This window comes from Chanos chanos, chromosome 1 (genome assembly GCF_902362185.1).
Source record: "Chanos chanos chromosome 1, fChaCha1.1, whole genome shotgun sequence".
Lineage (NCBI taxonomy): Eukaryota > Metazoa > Chordata > Actinopteri > Gonorynchiformes > Chanidae > Chanos > Chanos chanos.
This window is the reverse complement of record NC_044495.1, coordinates 42,680,681-42,698,924: the sequence shown is the minus strand read 5'-3', so window position 1 is coordinate 42,698,924 and position 18,244 is coordinate 42,680,681. Positions and strand designations below refer to the sequence as shown.

Genomic DNA, 18,244 nt, shown 5'->3' with positions numbered 1-18,244 from the left:
TGTAGTTTGCTTTTAGTTGTAGTTTCAAGTCAGATCCTTGGGTCAAACACTGTATGCACAGGACTTGGACAGCAGTGCCTAGTATTCTGGAGTATAATCCACAGTAAATAGATTAATGAGATATGATAAGATAAGCAGTCTATACTGTAATTGCTTAGTGTGGCATTGACTCCCTGCATTTTGCCATGAGTTGGCTCTTATAGATCATTATTAACATTAGACTTTGATCCATTTCTCCAACTCCCATTGATCTCACATCAGTTTGATGTGTTTTGGTTATGTAGTCCCCTTCACAGTACCTTCCCATGGCTTTGTCACAGCAGTTTCTCTTTCTCCTCCATTTCCCATCATGGCAGTAAAAACAGGTACTCAGTGGCGTACGCTGCCCAGAAGTCCTGGCTCCTCAACGCCACAGTGGAAGACAACATCACGTTTGGAAGCCCTTTCAACAAACAGAGGTAAATGGGCCCCTTTTACTCTTACTGCAAAAAAGATCTGAGATGCCAGGTTGTCGTTCATCTTTTCCCAGGCAAAACCTCCAAGAGAAGATTGTTCTGAATTCACTAGGATGATCCTGTGAGAACTGTATCAATTATTCTGACACCTCACATTCAAAATTTCATCAGTTTGGGTGAGACTAATGAGCATGTCTATGGGAATATGTTGAGATTGTTTCTCTCATCATGTTTTCTCAGATATAAAGCAGTGATAGACGCTTGCTCACTGCAGCCCGACATTGACCTTCTACCATTTGGGGATCAGACTGAAATTGGAGAAAGGGTAAGACATAGTTACGCGTCATTTTTCTTCTTTTTTATTGACTGTTCCGTCTTATCTATCTAGGCACAGGACCAGGTCTCTGACTTCAGTCATGGTGACATTTATACTCCTAAATGGATTAAGGACTATGAAGGAGTTCCTCGTTAAGGCGACCATGATGTTACCGATGGTGTAGTGCTAATGGAATGGAAAGCAAAGACTAAATGTTTTGCTCTTTGTCCTTGTTTTAATGGAATAGGGAATAAACCTGAGTGGAGGACAGAGGCAGAGAATCTGTGTGGCTCGAGCCCTCTACCAGAATACCAACATCGTCTTTCTGGTGAGAGATTGTCTAAATATACAGAGCAACTGTGTGCTCCCATTGAAAATATTAAATGTGAATAAACTTTATGAATGGATAGATGGATGGATAGATGGATGGATGGATAATGATTGGATGCATAAATAACAGGTGGACTAAGTGAGCGGGTGAGGAATCAGAAGTTGCTCTGTGGATGTGTGGGAGGTGTATGGATGGATTGATGAATGGATGAGTTAACAGGGGGATTACTGTAATAATAATAATAATAGTAATGATAATGATAATAATAATAACAACAACAACAACTATAATAATAATAATAACTTTATTTACTCAGCACTGTTCAAAACATACTGTATGATGGATAGATAATTTTATGGATTGAGGAATAAGTAGATGGATGGATGAATCAGTGGATGATGGATATATGAATGGATAGAGGGAAACATGAGAATATTTACAAACTTGATGCCTTGTTGAGTTTGAAGGGTGGGAGTCTCTATACCAGCTGTTGGTGTAGAACCTGTCTGTTCAGTTTAGCCACTAGAAACAGTTACAATTCATTCATTTTCTGGCCTCTGGCCACACAATGCTCTCCTCCTCTCATTCCAGTCTTGTTCCTTTCATTTGTTTGTCTTCAGAGATCATTTCCTGTGGCTTACACTCCTCTCAGTTCTGTCTCTAAAACTTGATTGATAAAGATAGCCAACACAGAGCTTCTCTGGTGATATTTGAATGATTCAAACACACTTTAACATCATTTAGAGGCCAGCAAAACATTAAAAGTCAAGTACATTGCTTTCCTTTTTAATTATTCTCTTGTTCCATGTTATGCATCCCATTTGATCAGAACTTCACTCTATTAAACAGAAGTTGTACACAGTGTCTGGAAACTCAAAGTTTTGAGCTGTAGTTTAGCTGAAGGTCTTTTACCATGACTCGATGTTCAGACATTTGTAACATTGTGATAATATGCTCCGTTTGCCTGAAAGCTGTCTCACACCATACCTGTCCCCACGATTGACATTCCTGATTGACCAATCCCTGCCCTCAGGATGACCCGTTCTCCGCCCTGGACATCCATCTGAGTGATCATCTCATGCAGGAGGGCATCCTTAAGTTTCTGCAGGATGACAAACGGACCGTGGTGCTGGTTACCCACAAGCTGCAGTACCTGATCCACGCTGACTGGGTCAGTCAAGACCTTCAAAAACATCAGTCATCAACATAGGAAAATCAAAAATGACAACAGAGAGAACTTATGTTTTATTATGTAGGACTGTCTTTTTCCCATCTACCTTCATCACATATTTTGAGTTTTTGAAGTAACACAAATTCATATCATTCAGTTTTCATTTAAGACCTGTGTGACTGGTCTTTTAAGCCCATTTAAACTTGATTTAAAAACACTTTCCCAGTCCACAGGTTAGCTGTTAGTTGACTTTTTGAGATATTTCTGTAACAGTTATGGTTGAGGTTAGGCTTATTTAGGAGCAATTGTTAGGTTTTCATGACCTGAACCTTTCTGTGGGCTTCAGATCATTGCCATGAAGGATGGTTCAGTGTTGAGAGAAGGGACACTGAAGGACATCCAAACTCATGATGTGGAACTTTACGAGCACTGGAAAACACTGATGAACAGACAAGACCAGGAGCTGGAGAAGGTCTGGTCCTCCCTCTCTTCACTTACTCTCATACAATTGGCCCACACTGCTGTCTGTCACCATTCAGTCCAATCACCAAGCAGCACATGACGCTTTAAAGAGAGAGAGAAAGAAAATACAGCAATCGATATGATAATATGTTTGAGGTTCTCTATGTTGTAGGACACAGAATTTGAGAGTCAGACCACTCTTGAGAGGAAGACTCTCAGAAGAGCTTTCTACTCCAGAGAAGCTAAAAACCAGGTTGACGATGAAGATGAGGGTGAGCATTCTTACTCTATCCTTTGGTGCTTTTCCTGAGTGGGTGAGTCTTATTTTGAGAAGTTTGTTCATGCTTTCCAACATGTTTCATATCTTGGTCTTTACAGAGGAAGAGGAGGAGGAAGATGAAGATGATAACATGTCCACCACCACCAACCGACGCTCGAAGATCCCATGGAAGGTGTGCTGGCGTTACCTGTCCTCTGGTGGGTTCCTCATGGTTTTCATGATGGTGTCCTCCAAACTGGCCAAGCACTCTGTCATGGTTGCCATTGACTACTGGCTGGCCACTTGGACCTCCTCCAACCCACACAGTCAGTCGAATGACAGTTTCTATGGCAACGGCACCAACTCCAGCCAGGAGTATGAGGCTATTCAGGATGCAGAGGTGAGATTCTGAAATGGAGGAATACACCTTCAGGCTTCCCATCCCTCAGATTGCCATACTTTATCTCATTTATTGTATGTATTTGAAAGCCGTGATTAGTATAGATGACACAACAACAATACATTTTTAACTGAGTAACTTTGGACTTTAAAGTATAATTTGTGTGTGTGTGTGTGTGTGTTTGTGTGTGTGTATATGTATGTTTTGGATCTGTAGCATCGCTCCTACTATGTTCCTGTGTTCATCATTCTGTGTGGAGCAGGGATAGCTCTCTGTCTCATCACCTCACTGACTGTGGAGTTTCTGGGCTTGTCTGCTGCTACCAGTTTACATCACAACTTGCTCAACAAAATTATCCACGCCCCTTTACGGTACTCTCTTCACACAGAGAGAATGTGAACATAAAGCGAAATAGCCTCTTTTTCTCACACTGGTCTTTCATGAGGATTTTAAGGGAATCTCTGTGCTTAGTCCTGAACAGAGGTGCTAATCCAGCTTAGTTAGTTTTGGACTCAAGTCCAAATTCAGAAATATGAAAAATGATTGGTCTTCACTTGCAGTAATTGAGTTTAATTTACTGTTTGCTCCTGCTACTCAGTGGGGGATGTGAAAATGATTTTGTTGTGTGATTTCTTTGTACTAAAATATAGGTTATTTATCATCCATGATTTATCTCTATATGAAGTGTCTGTTTTGTCTCTTCATACAGATCTTATTTGATCTTTGCCTTTTTGTCAGATTTTTTGATATAACTCCACTTGGGCAAATCCTGAACCGTTTTTCTGCTGACACCAACATCATAGATCAGGTGAGTGAAGCTACAGCACGCATACAGGTCGACATTAGTTTTCTCACCCTTGTATTTTTGCATTGGCACGTTTGGCATTAAAAGCACCTCAGAGGTTTTTAGAGGCACTCAGACTGTCCTCAGATTCCAGAGCTAACCCACTAAGACACACCGAGATGCCACAAGTTCTTACGCCAGTACATTCAACCGAGAGAACAAAGATAGAGGCCTCAGTGCCTTTGAGGTGAAGTCAGAAATGTAGCTGTGACATGCTAATGTCTTGTTTCTTTCTCTCTCTCTCTCTCTCTCTCTCTCTTTTTTAGCACATTCCTCCAACCTTAGAGTCTCTGACACGTTCCACACTGCTCTGTCTGTCCGCGATTGGCGTCATTGCCTTTGTGACCCCTGCGTTTCTCATCGCGCTTGTGCCCCTTAGCGTGGCTTTCTATTTCATCCAGAAATACTTCCGTGTCGCCTCCAAGTGAGTAATGATTTTGGGCGTCCACTTTGCCTTCTGTTCTTTTGGTTTCTGTGTGTTTCGTTTGTGAAATGATAGCTATGCAGATCTTGTTTCTGTTCCTCTCTTTGGCATTACACAGTTTATGTGTCGTTCCCTTCACCAACTTTTTTAACTCTCTTTTTTCTCATGTTCTCTTTCTTAATACTGGTGTGTGTCTTTGTCCTCTGAACTGGTAGAGATCTGCAGGATTTGGATGACTCCACCCAGCTGCCGTTGCTCTGTCACTTCTCTGAAACTGCAGAGGGCCTCACCACCATCCGAGCATTCAGGTCAGTTCCTCTGGACACTTTCAGAAGGTTCAAGAACCAACAGGGAGCCTTTCAGTGTCACAAGCCAAACCTGTTAATGCTTTTCAAGTGATGACACAGCCAACCCTTCAGAACATTTTTTGCCTCTGCCTCTGTTACAGATTACATGAAACAAAGTGAACTAATGGGATTTAGACACTGTTCACAATTTTCCACAAAACCTTTTATGTAGAACATCATGAGCTGTGAGGCCGTTTTTGTTTTTCTCCAGACTACTTTAACTCTGTAAACAGTCCTTCTATGTTTCTCTTTTCCCAGAGTCGTATTAATCCCACATTAAACAGTTCTCAAACTCTTATCCTTTTTTCCTCTCTCCTGGGAGAGTGTCTTTGCTGAAGCCGCACAAAAACCTTGTGTAAATTTTGTTAGCGCTTGCTGTGCTCTGTCTAGATTTTGAGGTGGCGACGTGATGTGTAGCACATTAGTAATCCGGTTTGGGTTTGTGCTTGTTCTGCAGACATGAGGCACGATTTAAGCAAAGGATGCTGGAACTGACGGACACAAACAACACAGCCTACCTCTTCCTCTCTGCTGCCAACAGGTGGCTGGAGGTTAGAACTGTAAGTAACATTCACTGCTTAGAGGAACCAAGGTTGAAAAAGGCTTGGGAGAATCCACTCAGGCATCTATAGATAAGCACACATTTCTAACTGTTCCATATTTCTCTCATAGATGTACAGAGACACACTGATATCAGAGTCTACTGTTGGTGAATTTTTCACAATAAAGTGAAGTGCCCTTGGATTGTTTTGGTTCCCAGAATCAGTCTTGACCATCTCTCGTCTAAACATAACAGCTTCTCTAAATCCAACCGTCAGCATCCATCAACAAATTCATGTGTAAGAAGTGAATGAAATGTTTCTTCTTTTTCAGGATTATCTGGGCGCTGTGATAGTTCTGACGGCAGCAGTGGCCGCCATTTGGACCTCATTCTATGGGCTTCAGTCAGGCCTAGCCGGACTGGGTCTGACATACGCTCTCACTGTGAGTAACTTATCTTCTCTCCCATTCTCGTGTCATTCACTTAACATTATCTGGGTACAATCTGTTATTCTGATGTCATAACAATGTTGTATGGTTGTCATAACAACTGAAAATTAATAACAGAACACGTAATACTTGGAGATTCCCCCAAAACCCTGCAGGAAAGCACTCTAGCACAGTCTTTAGTCCTGCTTGCAGCTCTGCCATTTATGGATATTGTAATAAATTAACAGAAAGTTTAGCTGACACCTACTGTAAGACTTTTATGACAGCCTTGAGACTCTGTGAGTCTATGTACCACAGTGAAGTGTTACCAGTAGTGTGTTATTTTTAGATAACAAACTGGTTAAAATAAAAATACCAGACCATTCAAATTCAGTTGCTTTTGTGGTTACCAGGTCACTAACTATCTTAACTGGGTTGTCCGGAATCTGGCTGACCTTGAGGTTCAGATGGCAGCAGTGAAGAAGGTCAACAGCTTTCTGAACACAGAGTCTGAGAACTACGAAGGCTCCATCGGTAAACTGACCCCCCTCCCAGCTCTGATTTAGAATTCTTTAAGGGGAAGAAACCTTGGACTCTCTTTCGATTTCACTTTTTAGTGGTGAGACACCAGCACTCAAAAAGTCAGAGGCGTCATCTAAACGACACTGGCTTGCAACCTGGTATCTCAGTGATCTCTCTTTCTCTCTGTTTTTGAGATTGCAGTATTGTTTTGCCCTTCTATTGTTTTGCCCTTCTGCCAGAAAGACAGGGGAGTGTATGTGTGCAGTTGCCGTGGCAGCTGCGATAGGATTGGGGTGTATATCTATGGACGTAAACACTGGTCACTGAGGAGCAGTAGGGAGTGAGTCAGGAGGGGAGAAAAAAGGAGAGATGGCCCCTGTAGGGCCATCTTTGGAGTCACCATGATGAACCTTGATAGCTTCACGACTTACCGCCTCTGTCAAAACAAGGGTCTGCCCGCAGTGATGCAATGGAAAGTTCTGGGTTTGCTAACAGTAAAAAGTCTAAACTTTGGACGCTCAGACACGGCGATAACGAATGAGAATTACCACTTGAAAAAAGAATTACTGGCTCTTCTGATATAGCCCTTCTGTCTTCCTTTTTTTTTACTTGATTTATGACATTTTTAATGTGTCCATTTTGAAGTTCGGAGATTGCCAGTTGAATGTTGAGACTGGACTCACATCTGAATCGGGGAATAAAGCCAAGTGCAAAAACAGTACAGCCAACAGTCAACATTTTCTAAAATAGAACATCCCTTTTCTTCATCCAAATCTCTGCTGAGTGCCTAGTCGTCAAACCCAGCAGCCCAAACACTTTTCTGATTAAGTTTGTACAGATGCTCATGCATCGGTCAGGGAGATGGGACGACTACATTTGATTGTATTGTTTTTGGCTTCTGTGTTTTGTCGAGTTTTGTTAAGCCCAAATTAAAAAGGCTGATCTATGTACACACTAGATGAAACTGACCTTAATTTCACTCCCGAAATTTATCATGTCAGACTAATGACAATCTACAAGGAAGCATTTGTAAGTTTTGTTGGTTTTAACTGTTTGTGTTCTGTATGTTTTCCAGATGTATCGCAGGTGCCTGAGGACTGGCCACAGCAAGGAGAGATTAAGATCCAGGACCTGTGTGTTCGCTATGATCCAATGCTAAAACCGGTACTCAAACACGTCAATGCCTACATCAACCCAGGACAGAAGGTACCTGTCAGTCAACCCCCTTCAAAAACTCCACAACAATGGTCTCCTCTCTCTCTCTCTCTCTCTCTCTCCTCTCCTTCATAATCACTGGTGGATAAAACTGCCTGGATGGGCCAAAGCAGGAAAGCAGACAGACTGTAGATGCTACTCACATACATCCAGTCTTTGTTAAGATCAAGTGCAGTTGAAGATCAGGAGATGAACTGAGGGTTGGGGGTTTGCTGAGGGGAGGGGGGGGTGAAGATCAGGAGATGAACTGAGGTTTGGGGGTTTGCTGAGGGGAGGGGGGTGAAGATCAGGAGATGAACTGAGGGTTGGGGGTTTGCTGAGGGGAGGGGGGGTGAAGATCAGGAGATGAACTGAGGGTTGGGGGTTTGTTGAGGGGAGGGGGGGTGAAGATCAGGAGATGAACTGAGGGTTGGGGGTTTGCTGAGGGGAGGGGGGGTGAAGATCAGGAGATGAACTGAGGGTTGGGGGTTTGCTGAGGGGAGGGGGGGTGAAGATCAGGAGATGAACTGAGGGTTGGGGGTTTGCTGAGGGGAGGGGGGGTGGGACAGAGTTGGTAAAGTGTAATCAGTCTTGTGTTTATAGCCAGAGACTTGTGTCGTCTTCCAGTCCGCTGGTTTTTAAAATAACGTTGAACAAAAATATAAATAATAGCGCAACAAACAAACAAAGTGTTCGAGTTTACGATACGATGGAAAAAAAGCTGAGCTAAAGGTTTTCCAAACAATATTCTTCAAGAATCAAAAACTATATACATATTTGTCTATGTATCCATCTATATATCTATATATTTGGTTATATATATATGTATGTATCAGTACTTAACCATTAGTTACTAAATCAAACCTCAAAGATGTGGGTAAGTAAGCTTTGTACAGACCATCTTGACCATGGTCGTAATTGAGACCATCTGTGTTTTTTTTTTGTTGTTGTTTTTTTTTTTTCCCACGTCACTGCTATCCCTTCTGCTCTCTCCAACCTGAGACCTCCCCACGCACCCGTTCTCAGGACACTAATGTTTGACGCTCTTTCTTTCCCTGCCCCCCCCCCTTCTCTCTCTCTGTCTCCCTCTCTATCTCTGTAGATTCCTGTTGCCTCATAGCTCTGTAACAAGCACTGATACACTGAACCAGGGCACAGAGAATGAAAGGGTTTCTTAAATCAGTCAATAGGCTGTTAGATGGATCAAAGGGGATTCTGTTTGGAGGTGTTAGGAGCTTTGTGTTTTCTTGCGTTACAATGGTCCATGGTGCTTTTAATTTTCTAATGTTCTAACGTTCAGTCACAAATTAGTGTATTATAACATTTATTCCTAGATGGATGAAACCAGTCTAACCCTAAACTTAACCTTTTACCTATCCCTTTCCCATTCTTAACTTTTCACACTGACTCTGAGCTTGGTAAAAGGCAACGGTGCTTTCTGGAAGGTTCCACACACTATCAACAGCACAAACTGTGAAAAATCTAAGAAACTATGCAGGCACCTAATGAAATTGTTTAAGTCACTCGCCCTAGAGCACCACAGCCAGGAGGATTGTGAACTAAAGCAGAATAGCAGTGACGGGAACTTGTGTGATAAATATTTCTCTCTCTTTCCATCTCTCTCTCTCTCTGTCTGTCTGTCTGTCTCTCTCCCTCTCTCTCTCTCTCTCTCTCTCTCTCTCTCCCCCTGTCTGTCTGTCTCTCTCCCTCTCTTTCTCTTTCTCTCTCTCTCTCACTCTCTCTCTCTCTCTCTCCCCCTGTCTGTCTGTCTGTCTCTCTCACTCTCTCCCTGTCTGTCTGTCTGTCTGTCTCTCTTAGGTGGGCATCTGTGGGCGCACTGGCAGTGGAAAATCCTCTTTGTCTCTGGCCTTTTTCAACATGGTAGACGTGTTTGAAGGTGAGCCTCTCCAGTTCATTGTCCCATCAGCTGTTTTGGCTTTGGAGGCTCTTTGCCGGGTTTTCAGGGGTTTTTTCCCTACAGAGAACAAGTACAAATTGAGTGCACTGTTTGTGAGTAATAACCGGAATCACTGAGACCTAAACAGGCGTTTGGAGCAGATGCGTGATATATGACACATGTCCTGGTACAAGTTTAATATCACTGATATGAAAGCTCTCTGCCTGTTGCCCTCTAAACAAAATAAGATAGATAGCACTATGTGGTCATTTGAGAAGTAAGAAAAAACTCTTTTCTTCAGATTGGATTCTCTGTTTTATGACATCATAACATCTCAGTGCTTGAAATGTGATAATAGATGCTTAGTGTATCAGTTCCCCTTGTCCTTAAGTTGGAATGGATCTGAGACTCATTCAAACAAACCGCACAAAGGAAGCAATGCACAAAAAAGGATCAGAAATAGAGCCTTTTCTGCAGGCTTTTCCTTCCTTCCTTCATTTAAATATTTCCCACAAAGTCCTCGTTTGATAGAACTTGCCTAAAACTTTTGGACTTCCTACATTTGTGCTGTTCTGTGGTCATGGTTGCCCTCAGTGACAAGCTACGCTGATGTCATATGTAGACATAGGTTAAACACACACAGCTCTCTCTGCATTGCCACAGTGGCATCCATTAATGCTGATTCATGTATTACAGAGTTAAATGAGTGCATCTGCAGAGCCATTAACCCTCTGGAGTAATGGATAGTTCTCTGTGAGATAGTTCTATTTCAGTTATTTATTGATGGATAATTACATAAATATAATTATCAATCAAGCATATAGTTTAAACAGTTTACTCAACACAACAACAAAAGAAAAAAATCAAATAAAATGATGCCAAAAAAAAGAAAACATGTCTTGCTTGAAATGTCAGAATAAATAGTCGATTTTTCGGGATATTAACCTAAATCTTGTTCAGATCATTAAGATTTTAAGATCATTTTAAAAAGGCATTGCATCAAAAACATATATTGACTTGCCCAACGTGATTGCCGCTCAGTGTAATATGAGTCAGTCTCCTCTCGCCATTTTGGTATAAAACCAAAAAACATTTGAATGATCTTTACTGTTAATTTCTCGGTCTTTATGTTTTAACAAGATTCCAGTTCTAATTTTGATTTGATATATTCTTAAATTCAAAGATAATGATCTGGTGTAAATGGGTTTCATTTGAACTCTGACTGTTCCAGGGAAGATCATAATTGATGGCATTGACATCTGTAAGCTGCCCCTTCAAACTCTACGCTCCCGCCTATCAATCATACTGCAGGATCCTATACTGTTCAGCGGCTCTATCAGGTAGACACACACTGCCACACATGAGTGCGCGTGCGTGTGTGCGCGCGCACACGCACACACACACACACACACACACACACACACACACACACTCACACACACACACACACACACAAATGCGCACAAACAAGGATGCACATGCACTAGATGCACAGAAGGGCACATGCATGCATTTGTGCTCACACACAAAAGCCCTTCAGTGACAGTGGAGGATGAGTTGTTACACAAATAGACAAGGCCAAGTACAATAAACATAGACTTCCTCATGACTGTGTGGAAAATGGCTGGCGCTTGGAGATGCTTGTCTTGTTCTTTATCAGCACTAGAAATGACAATCCATAAATCGAACAACAGCCCTGGGGCCTAGGAAATGAAGCTAGGACTCATTCTACGGAAGCCTCTAGTCAGCAAATGTCAAGATTTAAGCAGAGAATACAGCCAGTGACAAACAAAATTATTTAGGATTGTACCACTCACTTGCACAAGGGTGACGTATAAGTGAATAAAATGTGTGTAAGTCTTCCGTAAAGCTGACCACAGGAGTGTAACGTTCCAGTGTCTAATTCAAGTCTAATGGCTAATTAAAGTGGACTATTTCAGTATTTCATAAAGAGCCGACTGAAGTTGTTTGGATTACTCGCAGACCATTAAGTGATATGTTTGTTATGAGATACTGAGAGCTTGCAGTGTTTGCTTATGAAGATGTTTTAGTGGAGATGAAATGACGATTAGAGATGTACAGAGCTGGCAGACTGCAGGCTTGACGAGCCAAAAGAGAATGAGAGAGAGAGAGAGAGAGAGAGAGAGAGAGAGCTACTGATACCCTATGGTTGGCATTGCTCTGATAACTCGGCTAATGTCGCCCTGGGGCCTGAGATGGCTGCAGTCATGTCTTTAGCGTAGCACAGGATGCTTTGGCTTTTCTGGATTGCATTTACCAGGCGGGCCAGAGAGACAGAGGGCCCAAATGACATGAGAGAAATGGAAATGGATGGCTCATAGCCAGACACGCTGAATTTCCCTCTTATGGTCATTCCCACTCAGTGTCCCCTGATATTCTTTGCCCCCTCAGACCCAGGAAGAGACTCCCTCATTTCTGTCTCTCTGAAGGTAAAACTGCATCTAGCTGGCTGAGCTAGTTGGTTTCCAGCTGAGACCATTTAGCCATTCTAACCATTTTCTGTTCTTAGAACACTGGAGTCATCATCTTAACAACAGTTACTAACAATCCCTTGTCCAGTATGTTTTCCACACCCTGGCTTTATTTATTGTTTGCTGATGTCTCTAAGTGTATAAACAGAATGGGTTTGTTGTTGGGGACTGACATTTGTGGCTGTCAGAAACTGTTAGTAAGTGTTTGCAACCATTACCCTCATTGAGCATGACTCTTTGGTGTGTTCCCACAGGTTTAACTTGGACCCTGAACGTAAATGCACAGACGACCGGCTCTGGGAGGCTCTCGAGATAGCCCAGCTTAAGAACATGGTCAAAGCCCTTCCAGGAGGTCTAGGTACAGACCCAGTGTTCAGATCTTAAGAGTCACAATTATGGCAGACCTTTGAGACCAACAAAGATGGAGCTCTGAAAAAGATCAGTAGCATACCACATGTACTACTCTTCAGTAGGATTTGATTAGAAAATCACAATAATTGGAGTAACTGTTATGAGGTGGCTAAAGTCAAATGCACCTTTATGACAGTCATGTCATTTGCATCAGAGCAGCCCTCTGGTTATCTGAACTGGTCAAGCTTCGTCAGATGGGGATGAAGGATACAGGTACTGAGGGAGAACCTTTTCAGTGTAGAACAGTGTGCACTTGCTTCCATATAATTCACAGTGATGTCACGCCATGCTGATGTGCAATATGTCAAATCAAGCTGTCATTAGCTAGAGACTTCTGGAGATTCTTAGCTGAGTTTGTCTGTCTTCAGATGCTGTGGTGACAGAAGGCGGAGAGAACTTCAGCGTTGGCCAGCGACAGCTGTTCTGTCTGGCCCGCGCCTTTGTCCGCAAGAGTAGCATCCTTATCATGGATGAAGCCACAGCGTCCATTGACATGGCAACGGTAAGCTCCTCCCCTCTCTTACTTCTAGATTCACTTTCACTTACTGCTTATAGAGGATCATAAACAATAAGCTAATGGTGCCCTTCAGGAAAGATTTCTCTGGTAAGCTTCATAGTAGAGTTTTGATGAGCAAACACAATGTAATCGAATGTCAGAACTCTTTAAGCCTCAGTTCTTCTCCAGATCAGAGCTGTGACTCATTTCATGATAGTTAAATGATAACCCTGATAGCTAAAGGAGAAGTTATCTGACAGACATATTGGGGAGAAGTTGATCCGCGACCGTGGCTGCTATGCACCTGTGAAGTTGCTGATTCTGTTCTCCTAGCTACGGCAAACATAAATGGAGTGTGAGCAACTGAACACTGTTGCCTGCAAGTACAGTTTGCTATGAATGTTTTTAGGCCCGAACGTGCCTCTCGACACAGAGTGAGGACGTTGCCATGACAGCCAGATTATCAAAGCTCTTGTGGACACAGTTGTTGAATTCGGTTTACCTTACTGGTGTGGTCCATCAGGCTCAACCACAGGCTGTAAAAAGCCTTTATTTTACACTAATGTGATTCCTTTAAATGAAAATCCTAACAAAATCTTTTGTCATTGTCCTCACAGGAGAACATCCTTCAAAAGGTGGTTATGACAGCATTTGCTGACCGCACTGTGGTCACCATTGCGGTAAGTTTGCCTCAACCTGGTCCTTAAATTTGCTAAAAGCTGTTTCTTCAGAAGTTGAGATGTTGAAGAGTCGAAACGGAAAGAAAAACAGCTCTTGAATGGAAAGGAGGACACTTGTGTAGGCTATAGTTGCCAAACGTCGAGTTTCTACCTTCCTTTTTTCTGTTCAGTATCTTCTTCAGTGTCTACCATCACTTTAATATTCTGATTTCCAGTCTGTTTTCTTTCCTTCTTCCTCTCTGAGAAACCTTGGCTCGTAACCACATTAAAAAAAAAAAAAAAAAATAGCATCCAGCCAACTACACAGCTGTTTTGTTTTAGACCAAAACATCAGCTATCTCAGTCAGAAACAGATACACAGAACTGAACATGATTGGTCACAATTTTTGCTCCAAGAAGCTTCTACATCTTAGCAACAGTAGCAACTGTAGGATGGTGTCAGTAATTGAAGTGGATAGTCCACCAGTTTTACACATTTTTTTCACAATTTGGCATGTACAAGAGATGCTTTAATATTTTTTTTATTAGACTGGTTGTGCTATTAAGGGTTTTTGGGCCCCCACTGGTTGCCTTAGCACCCATATTCATTTCCAAGTAGTGTCAATGCTACAGCTAAAATCATTTTAAGAAATAACTTGTGGATTTCTTCAGTCCAGCACCGGTTGTAATATAATCTCTCTATAAATGTTTCCTCCTTAGATATGTGTCTCAGAACCCTCTCCTCTGGGGTTACCATCCATTTCAGCATTTTCTCTTACTGACTGAAGGTTTCGGGATTAGCATCCAGAAACACTGGATAGATAGATAGATAGATAGATAGATAGATAGATAGATAGATAGATAGATAGATAGATAGATAGCACTTGAGCAAAAATGGCCATTTCATTTTCACTTTAAATCTGTATATCTACTACTCTATTCTGTACCTGCTTGCCTGCTTCCTGTACTTCTTTTTCTCCTGTTTTTATCCCTTCCTTTTCCATTCTCTCTCTTTCTCTCTGTCCTGGTCCACTTCTTGCTCCTGTCCTCCTTCATCTGTTTGCACCTCCCTGGCACAGCACGTGGTGTCCTCCATTTTGGAGGCGGAGCAAGTGCTGGTGTTTTCCTCAGGAATTCTGGTGGAGTGCGACAGTGCCGTTAATCTGCTTGCTCAGGAGGACAGCCTCTTCAGTCTCTTAGTGAAAACACACAAATAGCCCCACCCTTGGCTCCGCCTACACTGCTCTCCAGCTCTGAGTGCCCTGGTCGGTATACTGTGCCCACTAATGACCACCCCCCACCCCCACCCCCGCATTGTCCACTGTTTGGGTTTTTGCAGCATCTAAGGGGTCCTAACGACCATCCCATTTGGGTTATCTTTGTCTCATGTTTACAGATCAGTGGTCAAATCCTTGCACATGACTTGTCGTCACAGATGTGTTTGGCCGTGTTCAGGCCTGATTTGACTGCACCTGCTGTTGTTTCTCTCAGTATTGGCTGTAGAGATAACATAATGGGCAGAATAGTGGGATAGGCAAAGGCAAACTGCTTTTCATTTTTACCAAACTTTCCAGTTTTAAAACAGTACCAAGTGATTTTGAGTGCTTAGTTGTACACTGGATCCTATTTCCAGGGAAAAATATGACATATATGCAGTACGAAATGACTGAAGTTGTTGTCTGTGTGTGTGTGTGTGTGTGTGTGTGTGTGTGTGTGCGTGTGTGTGTGTGTGTGTGTGTGCACTCCTTTCCACAGCACCGTGTTCACACAATCTTGACAGCAGATCTGGTGATTGTCATGAAGCGGGGGAACATCTTGGAATACGATAAACCAGAGACTTTACTAGAACAAGAAGACGGCATGTTCGCCTCCTTCGTCAAGGCCGATATGTAGAGCCTCTCCTTACCGTTGAAGAATTCCGTCTGTCCATTACTCAGTTTCCTCCCATCCTCTAATCCTGATTCACCACTCTGGCCTTAAAGGGAAGAGCCAATGAGCGTGACACATGGCAAATTACAATTTACAATTTACAATTTAGTTATTTGGCAGACGCTTTTTACCAAAGCGACTTACAATTGGTGCATCAGTCGGATTTCTAATACCTTCAACAGAGATCATAATAAGACTGAGTGTGTGTGATAAATATTCATATTATTTATATTCATAGATATTCATAGATTTGCCTTGCCCAGTCTCCTTTTATCCGTTAGTATTTTATATGAAATATAATGTCTGTTTTGATTTTTTTTTGTTTGTTTGTTTATTTTGAATTTATTATGTTCAAGAATTAGTTTTCATTGTTTACTGGTGAAGCAATAAGGGGTGTGTATGTGAAGAGGTACAAACACTGTCCAGGGTTGTCAGGGCATTAGGACACCTGGCAAACTGTCTGTCTGTCTGATGTGCATTGCTGATTATTTTTGTTAGTGTAGCCTATATGACATTAAGTACTCCGTCCTATAAAGGACACATCCACACTTAATGGATGGTTAGTACGGAGGGCCAGATTCATTTGATAGACGTTTAGAGGCAGCTCAGTCCAGTGCACTGTGACTGATGTACCAATCCAGCATTGAAGTTGGCAGTATAATGTTAGACCCACCCTCTCCTACGGATGACCTGATCAAAGTGTATTTACATCGTTACAAAGTGAGTGGGTACTGTATCTATGCATAGGTATTTACAAATGCGCTGTGTTCCGATATTATGTGGAATGACGAATCGATCCTGACACACATTGCAAATACATAGTTTAAACCATCGTGTACGCAACAATATACTGCTGGAAATGAAAAGGTAAATGTGCATTTTAGACACCAAACAAAAAGAGTGACCATAGCTCTCCCTTTTTTGGGTGGGGGGCGGGAATTCATATAAGCCTGCTCATAATTATTCGAATATTTATTTACACTGCGAATCAAAGTTTGCATTTTATACTAGCTTTATACTGTGTAACCTGATTGCCAAAAATGAGTATCGTGCAATTGTATTTTCAGTTTATATTTAAAACACGTAGTGTTCTTTTGTATGGTCAGACATCTTCATAGAAGTGATCTTCTTCAGTCTATTTTGAGTCTTTGAAAAACCCAGAACGAACTTGGCACTGTTTCTTTCTTTTCTAAGCACGTGCCATGAGGTTTCATAGCTTCAGTGTTAAACTAATTTGCTATCTGTTCACAGCCTTGTGATCTATTTGACACAGGAGTAACATCTCTGTTCATCTCCAGGCTGCTTAAGGACATCACTTTAAACTTGGACTTGAAGCATTGTTTAGCTTTTAACCCATTCTAATCTTCACTGTGTACACACAGGCAGTAACGGCCAAGAATCTTTTTCTATATTAAGTCTTTGCGAGGCTAAAAGGCCCTGCTGACTTTTTGAATGCTAAGCTTCACCAACCGTTGACTTTTTATGGTCAAGTGTTTTTACCGTCAGAGCTGTAAAGAACCCACTGACACTGGTGGTTAGGGTGACATCACATGTTGGCAATGGCACTGTACTTTTATTATAATCTTCTGGTATTGCTTATTGATGATACTGTAAAAACAATTTCTATTAGTCGTTACGCTTAAAGACAGCAAATTGCTTCCATCATGGCAATGTAATACTCGCTCAGTGCAAGTTAATAGTATATTTGTGCGTTAAATTTATCTGTCGCTCTATCTTTTATTTTGGTGTAGTGTTCTTCCTGCGATTTTTATGCACTCTTTAGTGCAATTACAAGTTTGCTACCGGCTTTTGTACGTGTTTTACCACAAACTGTCTTAAATGTACATATGTATTTACACTGGCAGTTCCAGCATAAACGTTTATCAAAACTTTACTGTGTGCCTATATTTTTTACACTTGAACTGAAAATAAATTTGCTACAGAGTGACTGCTGTTGTGTGTGTGTCTTACTGTGAAGTAGTAATGTCACAATGTCCTGGAACTTAGGGCTACAGAAGCTTCCAGTTATTTTAGAACGTCAGCCTGGATGTTACTCACGGTAAATCGGTAAATCTGAAAAGCAATAACTGCCGCACCAGCTGATGTGCCAAGTCTGGGCGCATAATACGTGGTTAGATTTTGAAACAGCGACAGAAAGAGGGATTTTTCCCCCAGGATATGCTCGTTGAAGCGAACACTAGATGACGTTTCACATTCGTAATGTTCATAATGTCCCTCTCGTACAGAGTTACAGTCTGAGAGTCAGTATTTTAGGAGTGTAATGCAAGAAATATCATGACTATCTCCTTTTGAGTTTACTTTTACTCTCAAACACATAAGCCAATAAGACGAATTCTTTCTTTCTTTCTTTCTGAGTGGGGTGGGGTCAGTTTGATTGGAACACCAAGAGGCCAGGTCTCTTGTATAAAATTTAAGGATACTAATAAAATCACTTGCAGAAGTACGCCACCTGCTGTTGGTTTGTCGTTAGGAGGTGATTATCTACAAGATTTTCTTCGCACCTTGCTGTATATACAGTATGACCATTACAGACATACTAACATGTTGCCGTATACGTCTATATGATCGTAATCATACACACTAATCACTGTGAATATTTCATCCTGGGTAAACATGGTTTCTACACTTGTCCAGGACATTCAAAT

At 41.8% G+C, this 18,244-nt stretch overlaps 1 protein-coding gene across 1 annotated transcript in view; it reads left to right on the top strand.

Moving 5' to 3' along the window:
- The window catches only part of abcc9 (ATP-binding cassette, sub-family C (CFTR/MRP), member 9), a 34,553-nt gene extending 18,854 nt beyond the window's left edge, over positions 1 to 15,699 (top strand). Inside the window, exons 18-38 of the mRNA XM_030767445.1 lie at positions 357 to 458; positions 696 to 780; positions 1,019 to 1,099; positions 2,136 to 2,273; positions 2,620 to 2,745; positions 2,908 to 3,007; positions 3,114 to 3,394; positions 3,611 to 3,765; positions 4,133 to 4,202; positions 4,505 to 4,662; positions 4,878 to 4,970; positions 5,467 to 5,569; positions 5,883 to 5,993; positions 6,392 to 6,512; positions 7,576 to 7,706; positions 9,513 to 9,591; positions 10,823 to 10,931; positions 12,338 to 12,441; positions 12,863 to 12,996; positions 13,608 to 13,670; positions 15,405 to 15,699. Of these exons, the coding sequence (XP_030623305.1) occupies positions 357 to 458; positions 696 to 780; positions 1,019 to 1,099; positions 2,136 to 2,273; positions 2,620 to 2,745; positions 2,908 to 3,007; positions 3,114 to 3,394; positions 3,611 to 3,765; positions 4,133 to 4,202; positions 4,505 to 4,662; positions 4,878 to 4,970; positions 5,467 to 5,569; positions 5,883 to 5,993; positions 6,392 to 6,512; positions 7,576 to 7,706; positions 9,513 to 9,591; positions 10,823 to 10,931; positions 12,338 to 12,441; positions 12,863 to 12,996; positions 13,608 to 13,670; positions 15,405 to 15,542 (2,482 nt within the window). The 3' untranslated portion in view covers positions 15,543 to 15,699. The remainder of the gene's footprint in view (positions 1 to 356; positions 459 to 695; positions 781 to 1,018; positions 1,100 to 2,135; positions 2,274 to 2,619; positions 2,746 to 2,907; positions 3,008 to 3,113; positions 3,395 to 3,610; positions 3,766 to 4,132; positions 4,203 to 4,504; positions 4,663 to 4,877; positions 4,971 to 5,466; positions 5,570 to 5,882; positions 5,994 to 6,391; positions 6,513 to 7,575; positions 7,707 to 9,512; positions 9,592 to 10,822; positions 10,932 to 12,337; positions 12,442 to 12,862; positions 12,997 to 13,607; positions 13,671 to 15,404) is intronic.
- Positions 15,700 to 18,244: the final 2,545 nt, after the last annotated feature.